This window comes from Panthera uncia (assembly GCF_023721935.1).
Source record: "Panthera uncia isolate 11264 chromosome B2 unlocalized genomic scaffold, Puncia_PCG_1.0 HiC_scaffold_24, whole genome shotgun sequence".
Lineage (NCBI taxonomy): Eukaryota > Metazoa > Chordata > Mammalia > Carnivora > Felidae > Panthera > Panthera uncia.
In genome coordinates this window covers 87,948,253-87,966,456 of record NW_026057580.1, presented here as the reverse complement: position 1 = coordinate 87,966,456, position 18,204 = coordinate 87,948,253, and the positions used below count along the sequence as shown (strand labels likewise).

Genomic DNA, 18,204 nt, shown 5'->3' with positions numbered 1-18,204 from the left:
TATATATATATTGTTAAATCAACTTGTCAATTAAATTTGCAAAGGAAGACTTCTCACCCAGAATAAATCATCATGTTAATATAGTTTGTTTTTATCAACTACAGTGATATATAAATAATACCCTCTTATTTATAGATGCATCTGGGTAGACATTTACACACTGCTCAGATATGCAGAAATGTAACTGAATTTCTAGACCATTCCCAATATTCCTAACCAGCTCCCGGTCCCAGGTGAGAGCAGAACTTTCTACTTCAAAGTTACCTGTTTCTGGTTTAAAGCTTAGTCTTTTAAGGAAAAATATTTACCTTTTCAGGATTTCTCCTCTTTCTGTCTCTTCTTTTTTCTCCAGGGGTAATCAGGAAATATGGGGTAGTGTAGGCTGGAGAGGGTGGGAGGTTTGTTGGGGTGATGTCATTATAGAATAGAGGCCTGAACGACATCAGCAGGAATGGAGAGGAGACAATAAATATGAGTCAAGCTGCCATACGAGAGAGGCTCACAGCCATGTCCCGAGGTCACCAGCCCCAGTCATGCTGTCTCCACGTGAGCCATTAGGTTTGCCCTTTTCTAGATCCTTTTTCATATATTTACAGTAAATTAGCAAGTTTGCTGACAGCACTTCTGTTACTTTATGCTGTGAAATCTCAAAAAAAAAAAAAAAACCAACAACTAGTTTCCTGATTTATTCTAGCAGCAAAGCTTTTTAAAGATTTCATCTACGTGTAATACTCTATTCACTCTTACCTGCAAGGCAGCAGACAGCGCAGCGGATTTAAGCCGCTTTAGCGCCTTAGTACAGATTCCAGTGCCACCTTGTGGTGTTTTAGGGAATTACAGGCTGATGATTTCCTCCCAGCGTTTCTCCCTGGTTGTGAAATTGATTTCCTTTTTTTCAAGAGAGACATCTTATTTTTTTGAAAAGCAAATTTTATTTTTAATGTTTAATTAAGTTTTTAATGTTTATTTATTTCTGTGAAGAGAGTGACAGAACGCAAGCGGGAGAGGGACAGAGACAGAGGGAGACACAGATTCGCAAGCAGGCTCCAGGCTCTGAACTGTCAACACAGAGCCCAACGCGGGGCTCCAATTCATGAACTAGGAGATCATGACTTGAGCTGAAGTCGGATGCCCAACCGACTGAGCCACCCAGATGCCCCTTTAATATTTGATTTTAAAACTTTTATTTTTAATAAAACCTAGCTGTAATTTTTCGTGTGTTTAAAAGGACTTTGTATGTAAACATAATGGGCCCCTTTCAAGTTATTATTTTATACGAATTCTGATTTACATCTCTACAAGTCTTCACAGGATGTTTAATTTTTGAATGCTATAGATTTTAGGTCATTGCTAGCTGTGTTTAGTGTAGTGTGATGCCAAATGCTTTTTCTTTATTTAAAGTTAGGTACTTTAAGGTCTCTGTACAAAATAATGCATTTAAAACTCAACAAAGATATACTGATTTTAATTAAAAGAAAAAGGAAGTTAGAAATGAAGAATGTAAAGGTCCTTGTATATTACCCAATGTTTTACTCATTGTTTCACTTATTAGAGTAAGGGGGAAATAATTTTATTTTAGACATTAAAAATTTATTTTCTCTAAAAGGTCAATAAAAGATGTTCAATTTAATTAAAAAGCTAATATTCCAAGTGCCTGAGTAGCTTGTGTGTGTAAGAGAGAGAGTAATTAAAGGCATAAATAAATGAAGAAGATCCAATATTAAAAGTGTAGAGGCCTCAACTGGAAATTAATTGGTTGGCAATTACCAAAACCACTGAAATAGCTTCTTGGGATGTTGTGGGAGCCAAATACCTGCTGGTTACCCATGATAATCTCTGGGAAGACCCATGGATTTATTCATGTAAATCCTGGTGGTGTTCCAACACTTCCTTACACTTCTTTTTTTCAGGAATCAATAACACAAAACGTAACATTTAATCAAAGACATCACTTGAAGAGTATCTTTTCAAGCAGATCGTGTCATTCTTCTGGGATCTCTTCTTTCTTTCTTGGACATAAATGTGTTTTTTTTAGAGTGGCAAGTAGAAGCAAGAGTATTTTTTTTCTCAGTAGAATTTTTAGAACACTGGTTCAGTTCCAGATTTGTTACATTTATTATCTCTTAGGCAAGCCAAAACAAGGCAGCCAGCAGGGGTCAGGCTTTTCAACTGTGTGGAATTGAAATTTCTGTCTCTTACAAAAAAGCCTACAGATTTCTTCATTACGCCATTCGCCTTACATTCTGCAGAACTGAACGTGTACTGAGTTACATTGTTACCTAGAGCCAAAACAAATAAGCAAGGAGTTGTGAGGCTGGGGAAGCTTTCTGAGTCAAAATTATTTGTCTAGGGTATTATCCATCTGGTACTACAATAAGGAATTTCATTCTTTCCAAAAGACTCCTTACTTGGCATGTATTTCTTCTGGCAATTGCTGATGGGTTTATCAATCCTTCGCCTTAGGTTTTCTATGTGTGTAAAAATGGACCAGCGTGAGGTCTATTTTAGAATGTTGAAAAGTGATGGAAACGTGTCATGCTTTTGTTCTGAACCTGACTAATTGTGGTTATTTGAATTTCAGGACCTGGCCTTTCATTATCAAAAGCCCCAAGCAGTATAAAAACCTCTCTTTCATGGACGCAATGAATAAATTTAAATGGGCTAAAAAGGAAGGTCTCTCCTTCAACAAGCTTGTCCTTAGCTTGCCGGTGAACGTGAGATGCTCCAAGACGGACAACGCGGAGTGGTCGGTGAGCCCTACTTTGTTTGAATCTTCGGAGAAGCCAGATGTCACATGTTACCTAATCCCCTCCAGGCAAAATCTAAGGAACGGACAAATATCCATGAATCCGATGTTTCAGTTGTCGTTTGATATGTCTGATAATTTACTTGTTCCATAACTGCTCGGGTTGACCGAAAACTCCTGATTCCACTCCCTTTGAAGAGGGAGATTGGCTGTTAAGCTAAGGCTGGAATGAAGCGGGGATAGGATGAGATGAGAGCTTCGAAAAGCAACAGAGCCTGGTTTGTGTCTCTCCATCCCAAAGGCGCATCTGGCTTTCTTCTCCACGTCCCTTAGAATCCCTCAGGCTCCAACTCCTTTGACCTTTGACTCCTTAAGCAGCCACCCATGCCACCCACCCCTTTTACCCTGCAGAAGTTGGAGGGGGGGGTATTGAGCGAGCCTGGCCGCGAACCTGCTCTTCAATCACTGGCATTGTTTACTTTTTCATTTTCAGATTCAAGGGATGACAGCATTACCTCCACACGTGGAAAGACCGTATAAAGCAGAGCCCTTGGTGTGTGGAACCTCTTCTTCCTCTTCTCCGCCCAGAAACCACCCTCTTGAGCTGCTCGTGTGTTTCATGGTACTCTGCAGTCTGTTGCACAGCACACACTTGTGGTCATAATTCTGTGCTGGGGGACAGTGTTTTCTGTGATCCGAACGTGTCAGGTCAAAGACACTTTGGACATGAAGAGCAGAGCGTGAGGAGTGTGGAGACCTTCCCGTCACACACGCCCTTCCTCCCTACACCATCCTTCCCCGTCTACCCGAGAGATGCCGATTGGGTTCTCTTTCTTTTGCTCAGATACGTCTGATAAAATGTATCCATTGCCAATAAAGCAAAACTGGACTGACTTAACACCACCTTTTAAAAAATTCGGACAAAGTCAAGTGGAAGTGAAAGAGTGTCTGATTTCCTTCCATATTTCATTTTATGTAAACACTCATCATCGCCATTTCACTTTTTACTTGATCATTTGGCTTCTATATTCCTTTCTCAGAAGACTTCCATCTTAACAGCGTAAAAGGAAGCACTCTCTCTTCCCCGTGTTCCTTCCTCTTTCTTGTTCTTTGGGTGTGACTTCCCCAGGGCAACAATGGTTCTTTCTGTGTTTCATTGTCAATCCAGCTCTGTCTTCCTCTGGGAAAAACCAATGGGCCCCTTACCTCTGTGCTTTTTGAAGATGCCCATTCTAGTTTCTTGGTTTATCTGAGTCTCTTGGTACCCCCAAATGACCCCAAACCCATCTCAAAGCATTTCTTTATCCTTCACTGGACAGGTGAGTTTATCTTGAGCTCTATCACTCTCTAAAAAGAAAGAAGCTATAAGAAACACGGAAATGGTATATGGTGGACTGTAGGCTGAGGAGAAGATGTAGCTGGCTGCAAACCCCATGCTGTGAGGGGTCCTTTATGAGGTGTCAGGTCAAAGGGGGATAGTCTGAGCCAACCTAGGAGGGCGTGAGGTCCCTGCAGTACCTCCCTGACCACGTTGGGTGTCACACGTGCCGCATCCTGGCTCAATTTGAGTCGCAGTTGCTGTTGTAGGTTTATTTTTTATATTAGTTAATGAACTAACTTTCCTTAGTAGAATGTCACCAGTGGAAGATCTTGTCTCCTTTTAGGTTCCCTTGGTATAGTTCAGCCAAATCTTGTTGTGTGTCCTTTCCTCATTTCTTAAGCAAAGTCTTTCGGGATCGTATGAATAAACTCAATAAAATTAAGTTTTTGTGTGGTATCTTGTACGCTCCTTGAGAGAACCAAGAGATTCAGGACTGATGTTTCCAGCCAAATTGATTGAAAATGTTGCATTTTGTATTCCATTCTTTTAAGCCCTTTCTCTCCTGCAAACAATATCGTCTTTTGAATAAATACCGTATTTTAGAGTGTTTCCTTTCTGGTTGTCAGAATTTATCCACTTACTGAAATGTTTGTACTATTTATGAGGCGTATCTCATAGTTTACTTGTTTTTATTTCATAAGTGCTATATCGAATTCTGTGATTTTCCATACAGATATTTATACAAGGAACACGATAATCCCAAACTCTCCCTGTTTGAAATTTCGTGTTTATTTTACTGCAGAATGTCTGAATTTGAGATGTCAGAGTAAAGTGATTTCCTTTGGAACTTCCATAATGATATGTTTGTTTTCAGTGTTCTGAGTCAGGAAGGTGAATCTACAGGCTAGAAAGGGATACACAGCTTTTGGCCGCTTGCGTTGGTGGAACCAGGGAATCAACTTCTTCAGCTGATGTTGCAAAGAATAAAGCTGACATTCTTTTTCTCTTAGGAATTCTCATGAATATGTATGTGTTTGAGGCACAGGACTCTCTATTTGAAATTAGGATAGGCTATCTGTTGAAAATCTGGTAAGATTCTGATCAATTCTAAATTAGTTTGTTCTTACAACGAGCAGACCTTCCTGAACAGCCCCGGCTTTTTTGCTGCTGCCCTTGGCCAAGTTGCATTACCTGTCTCCTAGGCCAGCAGGAAGGAGTGCCTGAGACCAGTGGAGGATGGAGTGTCCACGTCTGGTGATCCCTGCTTTGATTCTTAATGCAGGAAGAGTGGGAAAAAACATGTGATAAGGCCAATATTCATCAAAGCCATGTGAGGTTGAGGGTATTTGGGGTGATCATTTTTTTTCTGAGGGGGTCTCAGGCAGGATCAAGAGAGTCCTAGTGATAATAAAAGAGATGCAATGCACAGAGGCAGACCTATTAAGAACTTTGAACTTCATTTTAATGGCTATGGAGACCAATGATGAATAGCAAACAGGACGACGTAGAGAAGCACTGTAAGTGCCCTGTACATGACGACACTGTACGATTTGCTCACCCAAACTCATTGTTGGACACATAGGCCGTCTGTTTTTCACTATGATAAACTTTGCTGTGATTATAAGTATCTTCTTCCAATAAATTACTTTGAATGAAATTACAGAATTAATAGTTGTATTTTTCACGAATTTTAAACTAGTAACTGTAAGTTGAACTTAGATGAATATTGCCAGATGTCTTCAACTTGTTTAAGTTTTTTCAAATGGTTCAGAATTCTATCATCTGTCTATATCTATCTATCTATCTATCTATGTATCTACAGTAAGAGAATGATAATTCAAATATAGTAAAATGATCACAATTGAAGACTTTGGGTGAAGGGTTTTTAAAAATCTCTTCTTTGGCGTTTGAAATTATTTCAGAATTCAAAGTTACAAATGTGAATGAAATAATTAAGGATCCACCGACAGTACAGTGACCCATGTGGTCTTTCTCCACTAGGCATTAGCCCACCATTTTGGAGAGAAGAGAAGTTGGGTTGGGACTATTCCTCACATGCCACTGGGGGATTATTCCTCAGTTTGCTGGTTCTGGCTACAGATGGGCATATGCCTAGTTTGGAGGTCCAGAACAAAGGGCTTGAAAAATCCAGGGAGTGAAGAAGGACCCCCAAAACAAAAGAGCAAGAGGTCTTGGAGTTTGGAATCAGTCAAAAATATTTATAATTTATTTGTGTTTTTCCCTGATTATAAACCTAATGTGTAATAATGCCTATTCGCTGAAGGAAATCTAGAAAATATGGTAACTTTGAAAAAGGAAATAGCAAAATCTGTTAGCCCTATTACCTAGAGAATTAACCTTTTGGTGCATACGCTTCTAGTATATGCCCATGAAAGGATATCTGTGGGAATCCATATGTTGATACAAGCTAGCACTAGCTAATACAACAAATGCCAAAATATGAGTGGTTTAACACAACAAGGTTTGTTTCATGTTTATTTAATAGTTCAATGCACGTGACTCATTTGGTAACGGACTCTACTTGTTAAGGTGATTCAGGTACTCGAGAGCTCGTGACTCGGTCAACCCCAGGTCCTAAGGGTCCTGTGCATTCACCTTGCTAATGGAGAGACACATGATCTAAAAGTGACACAAATCACTTCCAGATTCACTCTGTCAGTTAAAATTAGTCACATGGCCTCACTAGGATGTAAAAGGGGCTGGGTGTATAATGCTTAATTATAAGCTGCCTGCAGCAAAATAGAGGAGAAGCTGTCTCTGCTGAAATATATATTTTTAGCACAATTGACTTTCATCTAGCTCAGTGATTCCAGGAGTTTTGAGTTGGAAACAATCAGACCAGTAGAGGGGTGCCAACTACACATTTTGTCAAATGGAGCACTAATCAGAATAACTGCTGTTTCACAAATGCCATTGAAAGCCTGCTTGGAACCAGGCTCTACCCTAGAGTGTTGGCCGCAGAACTCAAAAGCAGATATTGTCTCTGCCGTGATGGAGATGATAGTCTTGTGATGAGGCTCATAGCTGACTGAGTCAGCTAAAATCTCCCATCACCAACATTTGGCTTTGAAAAGCGGAAGTATTCAGAATAAACGCCAGTCCTTCCACTTGAATAGATTGAGCTTTGTGAAAAGCTTATTCATCATCAAGGACCATCCTTTTTCCATAGACTTGGACCATGAATCTAGTTTATATCTTAGTTTGATCATCTAAGCCCTACAAAATCAAGCTGTGTACTATGAAACATCTCCCAAGTCCAGCATAGTCAAGCTGGTACTTCATGAGCAGAAAACGGATCATTGAATAGACTGATGGCAGCAACCCTTACTCCCCTGGCTAGAGCTGTGTTCTCTGGAAAATATAAAAAGTCATGGAAAACTATTTCAGGGTTAAACAGGCTTACAACAGAACTCTTCAGAGTCTTTAAAATATAAATACACAAGGGGCCCGTGGGTGGCTCAGTTGGTTGAGTGACTGACTTCAGCTCAGGTCACGATCTCGTGATTCACGAGTTCGAGCCCTGCATCAGGCTCTGTGCTGACAGCTCAGAGCCTGGAGCCTGCTTCTGATTCTGTGTCTCCCTCTCTCTCTCTCTGCCCCTCCCCCACTTGCATTCTCTCTCTCTCTCTCTCTCTCTCAAAAATAAGTAAGCATTAAAAAAATAAAATATAATATAAATCTACATTTGAAAGTCCAAGAGAAGCTGTGTAGTACGAAACATCTCCCAATGTACCATGCTGTGGTGAAGCAACATTCACCAAGACACATGCTTTGGGGCACACTACCTTCCTGGCAGAACATCTTCAGGTTTCTGTAACAAGTTTTTGGAAGATTCCAAACTGTTCATGGGCAACTACAAAACATAGCCCGACAGTCCTAGGCCTTTCATGTGTGCCCACTGGTCTATTCCTTCCTTCCGGTTCTTATTTTGCCAACACACAAACACTACATTTTTATCAATCTAGAGGTAGTGTAATACACAGAGAGAATTTTAAAAAGGAATTTAAGAGGAAATAGTAAAATGAAATATACTAAAACGAATTACATGGGATGAATAAGGTATTTGAGGAAAGTTGACAAATAAGGCTGTATGTCTTTGGAAAGTTCACGATCGATAGACATAGACTAATGGTGTGCAACTGACGGAATACAAAGAAAAAAAGATATCGGAAAAGGTGGGGAATAATCTACAAGTGTAGGATGCAAGCCTGAGTTGAACCAATTGCCTCCTTAATAATTTTAAATAACCCTATTAAATATCCACAAGCAAAATAATGCTGTGCATTTATATAATGCTTTGGAACTTGCAGTGTTTTCACAACATTTCTCATTTAATTACAACTGCTCTTATAAGTGAATGCTTATATTCAGAAAAGTTAAATAGACAGCATGGAATCATGGGAGACCCGTTTCAATCACTTTACAAACTACACGTGGATAAGTCAGACCCAAATTACTTGGACTTACTAAGTTGTTGTCTTCTCACTGATAAAGTGGGAATAATAATGTCTAACCTTATAAAGTTGCTTGTGGACTAAAAGTGGTGATGAAGATATAGCACCTGGCACACCGAGCTGTCAAGGTTAGTTTTCTTCCTCTCTTTTCAAGATCTCACACTGAGATGCACACTCTCTGACAAGAAATGGAGATTTTTTTTTTCTCTTACTTTTCAGATATAATCAACTAAAATTTGACTTTACCCAAACCACTTTGGCTGAGTGAATGATACTTAATCAAATGAATATTAGATATGAGTGAGTTTGACAATCACTCACTCAAAAGAATCTCTAATGACTGCTTGTTATGTCTTATGTTTCTGAGGAGGAAAAGCATCATATTTTGCTTTTTTTCCTCTTGGAAATAATCTCTTCTCACTGAAATGCTAGTTCAGAGTTAAAATGAACCAGTTTACCTTTTTTGTCTTTCATATGATTAGTTTTGTATGTGAATGGCTATAAATTCTGCTCTTTTATTGCTTTGTGAAACGTTTTCTTCCATATTTGATTACCAGTAACTTCACGTCACCTTGAGCAATTATTCCATAAGTTGTCTTCTTGTAATAGTGTACCTCTGGAAAAACAGGCTTTTCCAAACATATAGTGATATTCTGTTAAGCAAGAATAAGGAAAGATAGGGGAAATTAAAGAGTGGTGTGGGAGGGATCTGTATTACAAGGAAAGTATTTCTCTCTATTAGCCACTAGAGGGCGTTCCGTGTATCTGCTGGTCTTTACAGAACCTGGCCTGACTTTTCACACCAACTCTACTTCCTTCCTTATTACTTTTATTGGAGTTCTTTCTTTCTTCCTTTCTTTTTAATTTATTTTTTGAGAGAGAGAGAGAGAGCGAGCAAGCGAGAGCTGGGGAGGGCAGAGAGAGAGAGAGGGAAACACAGAATCCAAAGCAGGCTCCAGGCTGAGCTATTAGCACAGACCTCACAGACCACGAAATCATGACCTGAGCCGAAGGTGGATGCTTAACCAACTGAGCCACCCAGGTGCTCCTATCGGAGCTAATTCTAACTTCAATTACCTGAACCTTAAACTTTCTTTCTGAGGGTTTAGCTCCAAGATCAATCTTAAGTCTGTTAAGCTTTTACAGAGATGATTCTAAGCTTCCTTTTAAAATTTCCAAATTGCTGTTTTACTGTAGCTTGCCTTTCATACTTCACCTTCCATTTTGAAATTATTTGGTTCTTTAACCTTTTGTTCTCTTATTTCTCACTTTTTTGGTTTTGTTTTCTAATTTAATTTCCACTTTTAATTTGGATCTAACCATCTTGATCACTACTTCCCAGTCTCTTTATTACTTAGTCCATTAGTTCTTTATTCTTTAAAAATAAACTTTAACAGCTTGAAGCCCTTCAGCAGAAATCATGAGCAGTTGTGAGGATGCACTTTGCAAACAAGAAGCAGTGGAGGAATTTCCCCCCTAAAACTCTCTGAATCTACATCACTGGCTCGTGTAAAGGATTTCCCAGGACAGTTGAGGAAAATTCCCCAATGCTTAATGTCACAGATGCTAGAGTCATAGATTCCATCACTCAGCACAATGAATTTGTAAGAATGGTGTTGCTTTCCATAGATCCATTCAGTCCTCATATGAAGTACTCTGTTCTTTAAAACTCCATAGTCTCCAAGTTATAAAACCACAGGGTTTGGAGTTAATTTTGACAATTTCATACTCTGGTCAGGAGCCATATACAGTCATTGCACTTGGAGAACTGGACAAATACGGTATACTGAGCCTACTTCTCAGGCTGCCAGTTTTCTTCTGTTGCTTTTGTGATTCCTCATTAGCTACAGAAATTCTCTCTCTCCTTCTCTTAAAATCTCTATTTTTATGGTTAACAGAGATTTCCTGCAGTCCGTCTTTTCTTACTTGAGATGTGGTTGTACATATGGGCTCTGCAAGAACTCTATGCATCCTTTAAACAAATTTAGCTTTTCATCAGTCATTCAACCTTGAGTCAGACACTTTGCTACAGACTTGAAACACACTGGTAAACAAAAAAAGCTGAAACTCAAATATAGTGAGAAAAACAGAGGTTGTAGGTTGGATTTTTACGACTCTAATTTTTGAGCCCCTTTTTATAGCTAATATAGCATCGATTCTGACGGCCATAGGACATAGTTTCTTTTCACCTATAGTACACATCTTTACTTGCAATATTTGACAGGTATATTGTATACAGCTAAGTTTTCTATTTCCCCTCAATGTGAGTGGTATTTTTAGAAATTTTAACTTATTTTTGGTATTATCTGTAGATGAATTTATTTAAATCAATAGTTTAAAAGAGCTTTCTTTGGAGCACCTGGGTGGCTCAGTCAGTTAAGCATCTGACTCTTGGTTTTGGCTCAGGTCATGATCTCAGGGTTTGTGAGTTCAAACGCCACGTCGGGCTCTGCACTGACAGAGCACTCCTTGGGATTTTCTTTCTCTCCCTCTCTCTCTGCCCCTCCCTCACTCATGTTCTCTCTGTGTCTCAAAATAAATAAATAAACTTAAAAAAATAAAAGAGCTTTCTTTAAATAAGATATGCCTGGATCTCTAATAAAAATTTTCTTTCTCATGTGATTTGGTCCTATCCTATTCTATCTAGTTTATAAATTATATTCTTGAACACTCTACCTACCAGAATGAAAAGGGAACTGGGGGCCGGGATGTGTGAGCAGAGAGCCTGCAGGGGAAGAGAGCTTGGACTGTGTCCCTTGGCCAATATTTTATATCTACAGAAGACAATTGTGCATGCTTAGTCTGAAGCTCACAGTAGCTCTAAGAACCTATTTTGACGTGAGGAATTGACTTTAAATCTTTGCCTTACTTCATTACAATGAACAAAGGGTTGATTTAAAGGTGACCCAAGTACAATGAAAAAGGCATGATACAATATTGAGTTTTAAAAAATCCTCTTATGATGGTTATTGAAAAATCCACATCCACTAGACTGTAGAATGTGATTTAGCCGAAAAGTTTTTATCGTTTCCCTTTGTAACCCCTCTAGACTTTAGCACAGCGAATTGTCTTTAGTCCTTTCATTATACATATTTGTTGAATAATTGTGAAATATGTAGATTAGAGTTTCTCCAATTATGCTTTATTTTATTTTTTTTTTTTTTTAATTTTTTGGAGCACCTGGGTGGTCAGTCGGTTAAGTGTCCCACTCTTGATCTGGGCTCAAGTCACGATCTCACAGTCATGGGTTTGAGCCCCTTGTTGGGCTTTGCACTGACAGTGTGGAGCCTGCTTGGGATTCTCTGTCTCCCTGTCTCTCTGCCCCACCCCTGTCCACTCTCTCAAAATAAATAAAATAAACATTAAAGAAATTTTTTAATCTTTTAAAAATTAAAAAAAAATATTTTAGAGAGAGAAAAAGAGAGCAAACAGGGGAGAGGGGAAGAGGGAGAAAGAGAATCAAGCAGGCTCCACACTCAGCACAGATCCTGATGTAGGGCTCAATCCCATGCTCTTGGGATCATGACCTGGGCTAAGATCAAGAGTCAGATGCTCAACTGACTGAGCCACCCAGGCGCCCCTAAAAAAAATTTAAAGTAGGTTGCCAAATCCCAAGAAGCTAAATATATTTAGTATTTAAAATTCTAAAAAAAATTCTGAACTTAGAGTGTTTTGTACCAAATGTAATACAAAGGATGTAACATCAGACAAAATAAATTGTTTTCATGTGAAGTTCTTTCATGGGATAGCTTATTTCTGGTGGAAAACACAGCAAACAAAACTAGTATAAGGCCAGGTTTTATAGGCAGGGCTCATTCTGTAAATAGGCAAAATTGATAACCATTCATGTGATCCAGCTTCATGAATTCGAAGGTGTATGGGATGAAGGGAAAAACTCTGCCCCCCCGACTGCTGCCTAAAATTTCAAAAATAGAACATTAGTATTTGGTCACGGGGAAAATAATACAGCCAACCTTATTATTCCTTCCGAAAAGAGAAGGAATTCAGTAGGATGTGGTGGGAGTAAAAGGATTTGAGGAGATGTGCTGGGTGGAGGGGTCTTCCGGTAAAAGAATGAACGTGTGTTCCTACAAGAGCTAACAGGCGCTAAAAAGGAGTCGAAAGCAAACTTCTCTCCCTTTTTCTTCGTCCGCAGTAGGTGTGTGCATAAGCCATACCCAAGGTTTGGCAAGATAATTAGCCCTTAATGCATCCTCTCCTGTCACCCACAAAAGCGGCATCCGTATTAAAACAAGAAGGAAAACAAGAGGCTTCTATCCTAAGAGGAGAATCTAGTGCAAAGTTGAAAACGGGCACCCTCTAAACAGCAGGTGCATTGTCTTTCAGTCTGCTGTAAGAAGAAATGGGCTTGACTAATAAAGGACAAAGTTACGGAGAGGGAGGTCAAGGGAAAAGAGGGGCTCCCTCCTGTCCCTTGGGGGTAGGTGTGACCTTCTTCCTACCGAAGAACGGAAGGAGCCACATATTGTCGAAGGCCTCCTTTGCTTTTAAGGGACGTGGCCTCCACTGTGTCAACAGATGCCCAGCCAGCGGCAGGAACATTCTCCATTACTGAGGGATCCAGCCATTTGAGCCAACACTGTGGTCCCTTAGATTCGTCATTCTTCTTCCCTCGTGATGTCTCCCCACCCTCCCTGCTACCTTCTACCTTCAACCTTCGGACTCACCCTTCCTGTCTTTCTTCTTGTTTACCTCCTCTCAGCTGGACAGCACGTGTTTAGCACCAACTTGATCAGGCCAGAAACATGACAAATTTCCTAACTTTCTGGAACCGACCACCTAATGGGAGAGAAATATAATGAACAACAATCATACAAATACCCCTGTCCATATGTTAGAATGGCTAAAATAAAAATACACTGGGAAAATGCCAATGAGGATATGAAGCAAAAATGTATCAATCACTCACACATCGCTGGTAGGAATATAAAATGGTGCAGCCACTTTGATAACAAGTTTGCAGTTAGTTTCTTATAAAAGGAAACATTCATTTAATATATAACTCAGCCTTCACACTCCTGGGTGTTTATACTAGAGACAGGAAACCTTGTGTTCACACAAAAACTTACATGAATGTTCGTAGCAGCTTTATTTGTATAACTAAAACCTGGAAACAACAACTCAAATGTTCTTTTTTTATAACATTTATTTATTTACTTTGAAAGAGAGAGAACGAGCAGGGGAGGAGCAGAGAAAGAGGGAGACAGAATATCAAGCAGGCTTCGCGATGTCAGCATAGAGCCCAATGTGGGGCCCGATCTCGCCAACCATGAGATCGTGACCTGAGCCAAAATCAAGAGCGGGACGCTGGACAGACTGAGCCACCCAGGCACCCCAACCCAAATGTTCTTAAATGGATGAATGGAAACACAAACTGGGGTACATGCAACCACTGTAAAAGCCACTCAGCAGTAAAAAGGAATGAGCTGCTATATGAGAACTTGGATGGTTCTCCACGTCATTATGCCCAGCGAATAAGGCAATCTAGAAAGGTTACACAATGTACAATTCCACTTATATAATATTATCAAAATGGCACCGTCATAGCGGTGGAAGAGAGACCAGTGGTTGCTAGGAATTAGGGTCGGGTGTAGGATTTGACTATCAAGGAACAAAGTGAGGATGTTTCTTTGTGGTGATCGAGTAGTTCTGTTTCTTGATTGTGATAGTTACACAAATATATACATGTGATGAGATCTCTCAGTCGATGTACCCTTCTCTTCCAAAAAAAAAAAAAAATAAAGAAAGAAAGTTCATGAAAACATGAAAATACTGGCGAAATACCAACATTGTCTGTAGTTTAGTTCATCGTATTATACCAGCATCAATTTGCTCCTTTTGACAATGCACTGTGGTCATGTCAGGTGTCGTCATTCGGGAAAGCTGGGTGAATGGTACACAGACTATCTGTACTAATTTTTCGTCTCCTTGTGAATCTTAAGCTCTTCCAAAATAAAAAAGTGTACATGAAAAAGTTTTAAGTACCAGAAACATTTCACTGCGTGTTTGTTGGAGAAGTCACACAAATAAATACTATTAGGATTGGGATCTGTCCTCAGTGGGGGAGTGCGGAGTGTCAGGGAGAACGTTCAGTTTCAGGAATGGGAGTTGAGAGACATCATCTGGAACGTCTGCTTTGCTCCAGCTTGGGGCCAGCTGCAGTTACAACGAGGACGGGGGCTGCTGCGCCCTTTTATTCAGCTGAACTCATTTGTGCCGCCTCTGCTGTCTGGTGACTCATCTCAGCTGAAGCTGCAAGGGCCCCTGGTGTGTCTGAGAATGTTCCATGGTCTCAGCCTCGTTGCCAGGGCTGATGTGATTTTTAATGAAAACCTTTCCCTCCAAAAGCCAGACTTTCTCAACTTCTGCAGAACAGTCTTTCTTATTCAAAGACCATTGCCAGCTTGATTCTGTCAGAGTGTACGGGGGCAAAATAACAACGTTTTCCCTTGATAATGTCTGGATACCAGCAGTACATATACCGCTGCTCAGGTCCGCTCTCTCATTTAACACTCGGTTTCCTTTCGTGGTTGCTCTAAAATGTCACTACGCCCTAACAACACAACATTTTCATCTCTCCTACAGTTAGGAAATATATGAAACAGTATTTGGATGATGTTCAAGGGACAAACAGAAGTGCTTAACAGAAGACACTTAATTGTAGATACTGTTTTTTTTTTTAAAGACCTTACTTTTATTTAGAAGACATTTTTTAATGTTTATTTTTGAGAGAGAGAGTGAGACAGAGTGTGAGCGGGGGAGGGCCAGAGAGAGGGAGACACAGAGTCGGAAGCAGGCTCCAGGCTCTGAGCTGTCGGCACAGAGCCCTACGCGGGGCTCGAACTCACGAACTGCGAGATCATGACCTGAGCTGAAGTTGGACGCCCAACTGACTGAGCCACCCAGGCGCCCCATAAAGACCTTATTTCTAAAGACCACTTTAATGTTTACAACAAAATTGGGAGGAAGGTACAGAAATTCCTCACATATTCCATGGCCCGCCCCCTTATATATTGTTCCTCACATAAATAAATTTAGTCAGCAGACTGATGCTATTCTTGGCAAAGTAATTCTCATTTATTTAGTTGATAATGGTTAGTGTTAGCATGGTGTTTATTTTTCCGTGTTTTTACTTTTCCCTGATATGCGTCTTCACATTTCAAGTGGGTTTCTTTGGGGCAGTGTGTAGTTGGGTCTTGCTATTTTATCCAGTCTGGTCCTTTCTGTGTTGTAACTGGTGTCTTTAGACCACTTATATTCAATACCATTATTGACATGGTTGGTTCCAAACCTATTACCTTACCGTTTCCTACTGGTTGCATCTGTTTTTTGTTCACGTTTCTCTCTTTTTCTGCCTTATTTTGGATTAACTGAATCTTATTTATAGCTTCACCTTGTTTTCTTGCTGGCGACTTAGGACTCTTAGTTATGTTGTTTTAGTGGTTACTGGAGGGGGTAGAGTGTGTGTCTCTAACTTTTCTCATTCTGCCTTCAAGTGATTTCTCATTACTTTGTGTATAGTGTGAGAACTTCTCGACGGTATGTTCCCGTTTCTCCTCTTGAGACCTTTTTGTCATTGTCATATACTTTATTTCTACATGTGTTATGAACCCCATGATATGTGACATTAACAGTGTATTACCCTTAAAGAAATTTCGGTGATAAGAAAAAGCATTCGACCCATGCAATCAACATTCCAGTATCTTCCTTTCTTTATGTCGATCCAGCTTTCTATCTGGTATCATTTGCCTTCTGCTTGTCAGATTTCCTTGAACATTTCTTGCACTGCAGGTCTTCGAGCATTAAATTCATTCAGCTTATATTGCGAAAAAGTCTATGTTTCACCTTCTTTTTGGAAGACACTTTGCTGGGTAAAGATTTCTAGGCTGTTAGTTTTCTTTCTTTTCTTTCTTTTAGTGTTTTAAACACGTTGCTCTTGACATTACTTCTGACAAAAATGTGCTATCATCATCTTTATTCTTCTGTGCATAGTGGGTCTTTTTCTCTGGTTTTGATTTATCACTAGTTTTGAGCAATTTGATCATGATATGCCTTGATGTATTTTTCAGCATGTTTTTTGCACTGGGGGCTTGTTGAGATTCCTGGATCTGGGATTTGGAGTTTTCATCCCATTTGGGGAAATTTTGGCTATTGTTTCTTCAAATATTTTTTCTGTCTTCCAGCCTCCTCCTTTAGGGACTCCAATTGTTTGTATATTAGGTTTCGTGAAATTGTACCACAGTGATTGGTGCTTTATGTATTTACTTTTTCAGATCAGTCTTTTTTCTCACTGTGCTTCATTTTGGTCATTTCCCATTGCTATGTCTTTTCAGTAATGTCTTTTCAGTAATGTACACTCTATTAACTACTCCTTGTCTTTTTAAAATAATTTTTTAATGTTTATTTATTTTTGAGAGAGAGAGAGAGAGCGGGAGGGGAAGACAGAGAGGGAGACAGAAGCTGAAGCAGACCCCAGGCTCTGAGCTGTCAGCACAGAGCCCGATGCGGGGCTCGAACTCACGGACCGTGAGATCATGACCTGAGCCGAAGTCGGTCGCTCAACCGACTGAGCCACCCAGGCGCCCCTCTATTACCACTCTTTGTATTCTTCATCAAAGACATTGTAGTTTTCATCTCCAGAAATTTTAACTGAATCTTTTATATCTTCCATTTCTCTATTTAGCATGCTCTATCTTTCCTCTAGTTGTTGAAACATATGGAATATAGTTATAACTATTGTAATGCCCTTGGCTACTAATCCCATGACCTTCCCCTCTCTAGATCAGTTTCAACTGATTGACTTCCCCCCCCCCCCCCACTATGGACTGTATCTTCTTGTATCCTTACAGGACTTTCTTGGCAGTAATTTTTGATTAAATGCTGGACACTTTGAAACTTACTGTAGTGGTTGCTGGATATTTTTGTGTTATTATGAATATTCTTGAATTTTGTTCTGGATCACTCTTAAGTTACTTGGAAACATTTCAATCCCCAGATCTTTTAAGTTTTCTTGGTGGAAACATCTAGCCTAGGGTTAATTTTTTCCTCACTTCTGAAGCAAGAAATGTCTCAGCATTTTAACCAATACCCCCATTAATTATGAGTTTTTCACTCTGGTGGAAACAGACTCTAGCATTACTTTCAGTGTAGTGTAACCTCCAGGCACTATTCCCTCCAAACAATTCAGATGGTTTTTCCCCTGGCTTCAGCTGAGCTGATTAGTAGTCAACTGAATGCTTAATGAGGACCCCTGCAGATGCCTGGGGTTTTCTCTCTGTTCATCTCTTTCCTCTCTATAACCTTCCTGTGAATACTAACATCCTTGGCTTTCTTGTAAGCCCCGTTCTGTCTCCTCAACTCAGGGAGATTACTGGGTTCCTTTGACACTGAACAGGACAGCCTAGATAAATACTTATGAAATTGGTAAGCTTATATGTCAACAAATCTCATTATGGGTTGATATCTGAAATGACTTGGTTTCTGCCTGAATTGTTACTTTTCCCACAAGGAAGGAGAAAAGCCTACCTACCTGGTCAACGGGGTTCCTTGGGTGTGGGGCAGGAATGGGAGGTTTCCATCCATTTCATGGGGCCCAGTTGAAAAGGGAACAGTAATGTCAGGGAAGAGTGTAGAAGCAAGAG

The 18,204-nt window shown here is 39.9% G+C and overlaps 1 protein-coding gene and 1 long non-coding RNA gene across 2 annotated transcripts in view; one reads left to right on the top strand and one right to left on the bottom strand.

Moving 5' to 3' along the window:
- Positions 1 to 879, bottom strand: part of LOC125938920 (uncharacterized) — a 15,391-nt gene extending 14,512 nt beyond the window's left edge. Inside the window, exon 1 of the long non-coding RNA XR_007462859.1 lies at positions 309 to 879. This is a non-coding gene — a long non-coding RNA (uncharacterized LOC125938920). The remainder of the gene's footprint in view (positions 1 to 308) is intronic.
- The window catches only part of MOXD1 (monooxygenase DBH like 1), a 91,835-nt gene extending 85,993 nt beyond the window's left edge, over positions 1 to 5,842 (top strand). Inside the window, exons 11-12 of the mRNA XM_049654385.1 lie at positions 2,582 to 2,750; positions 3,240 to 5,842. Coding sequence (XP_049510342.1) covers positions 2,582 to 2,750; positions 3,240 to 3,410 — 340 coding nt within the window. The 3' untranslated portion in view covers positions 3,411 to 5,842. The remainder of the gene's footprint in view (positions 1 to 2,581; positions 2,751 to 3,239) is intronic.
- Positions 5,843 to 18,204: the final 12,362 nt, after the last annotated feature.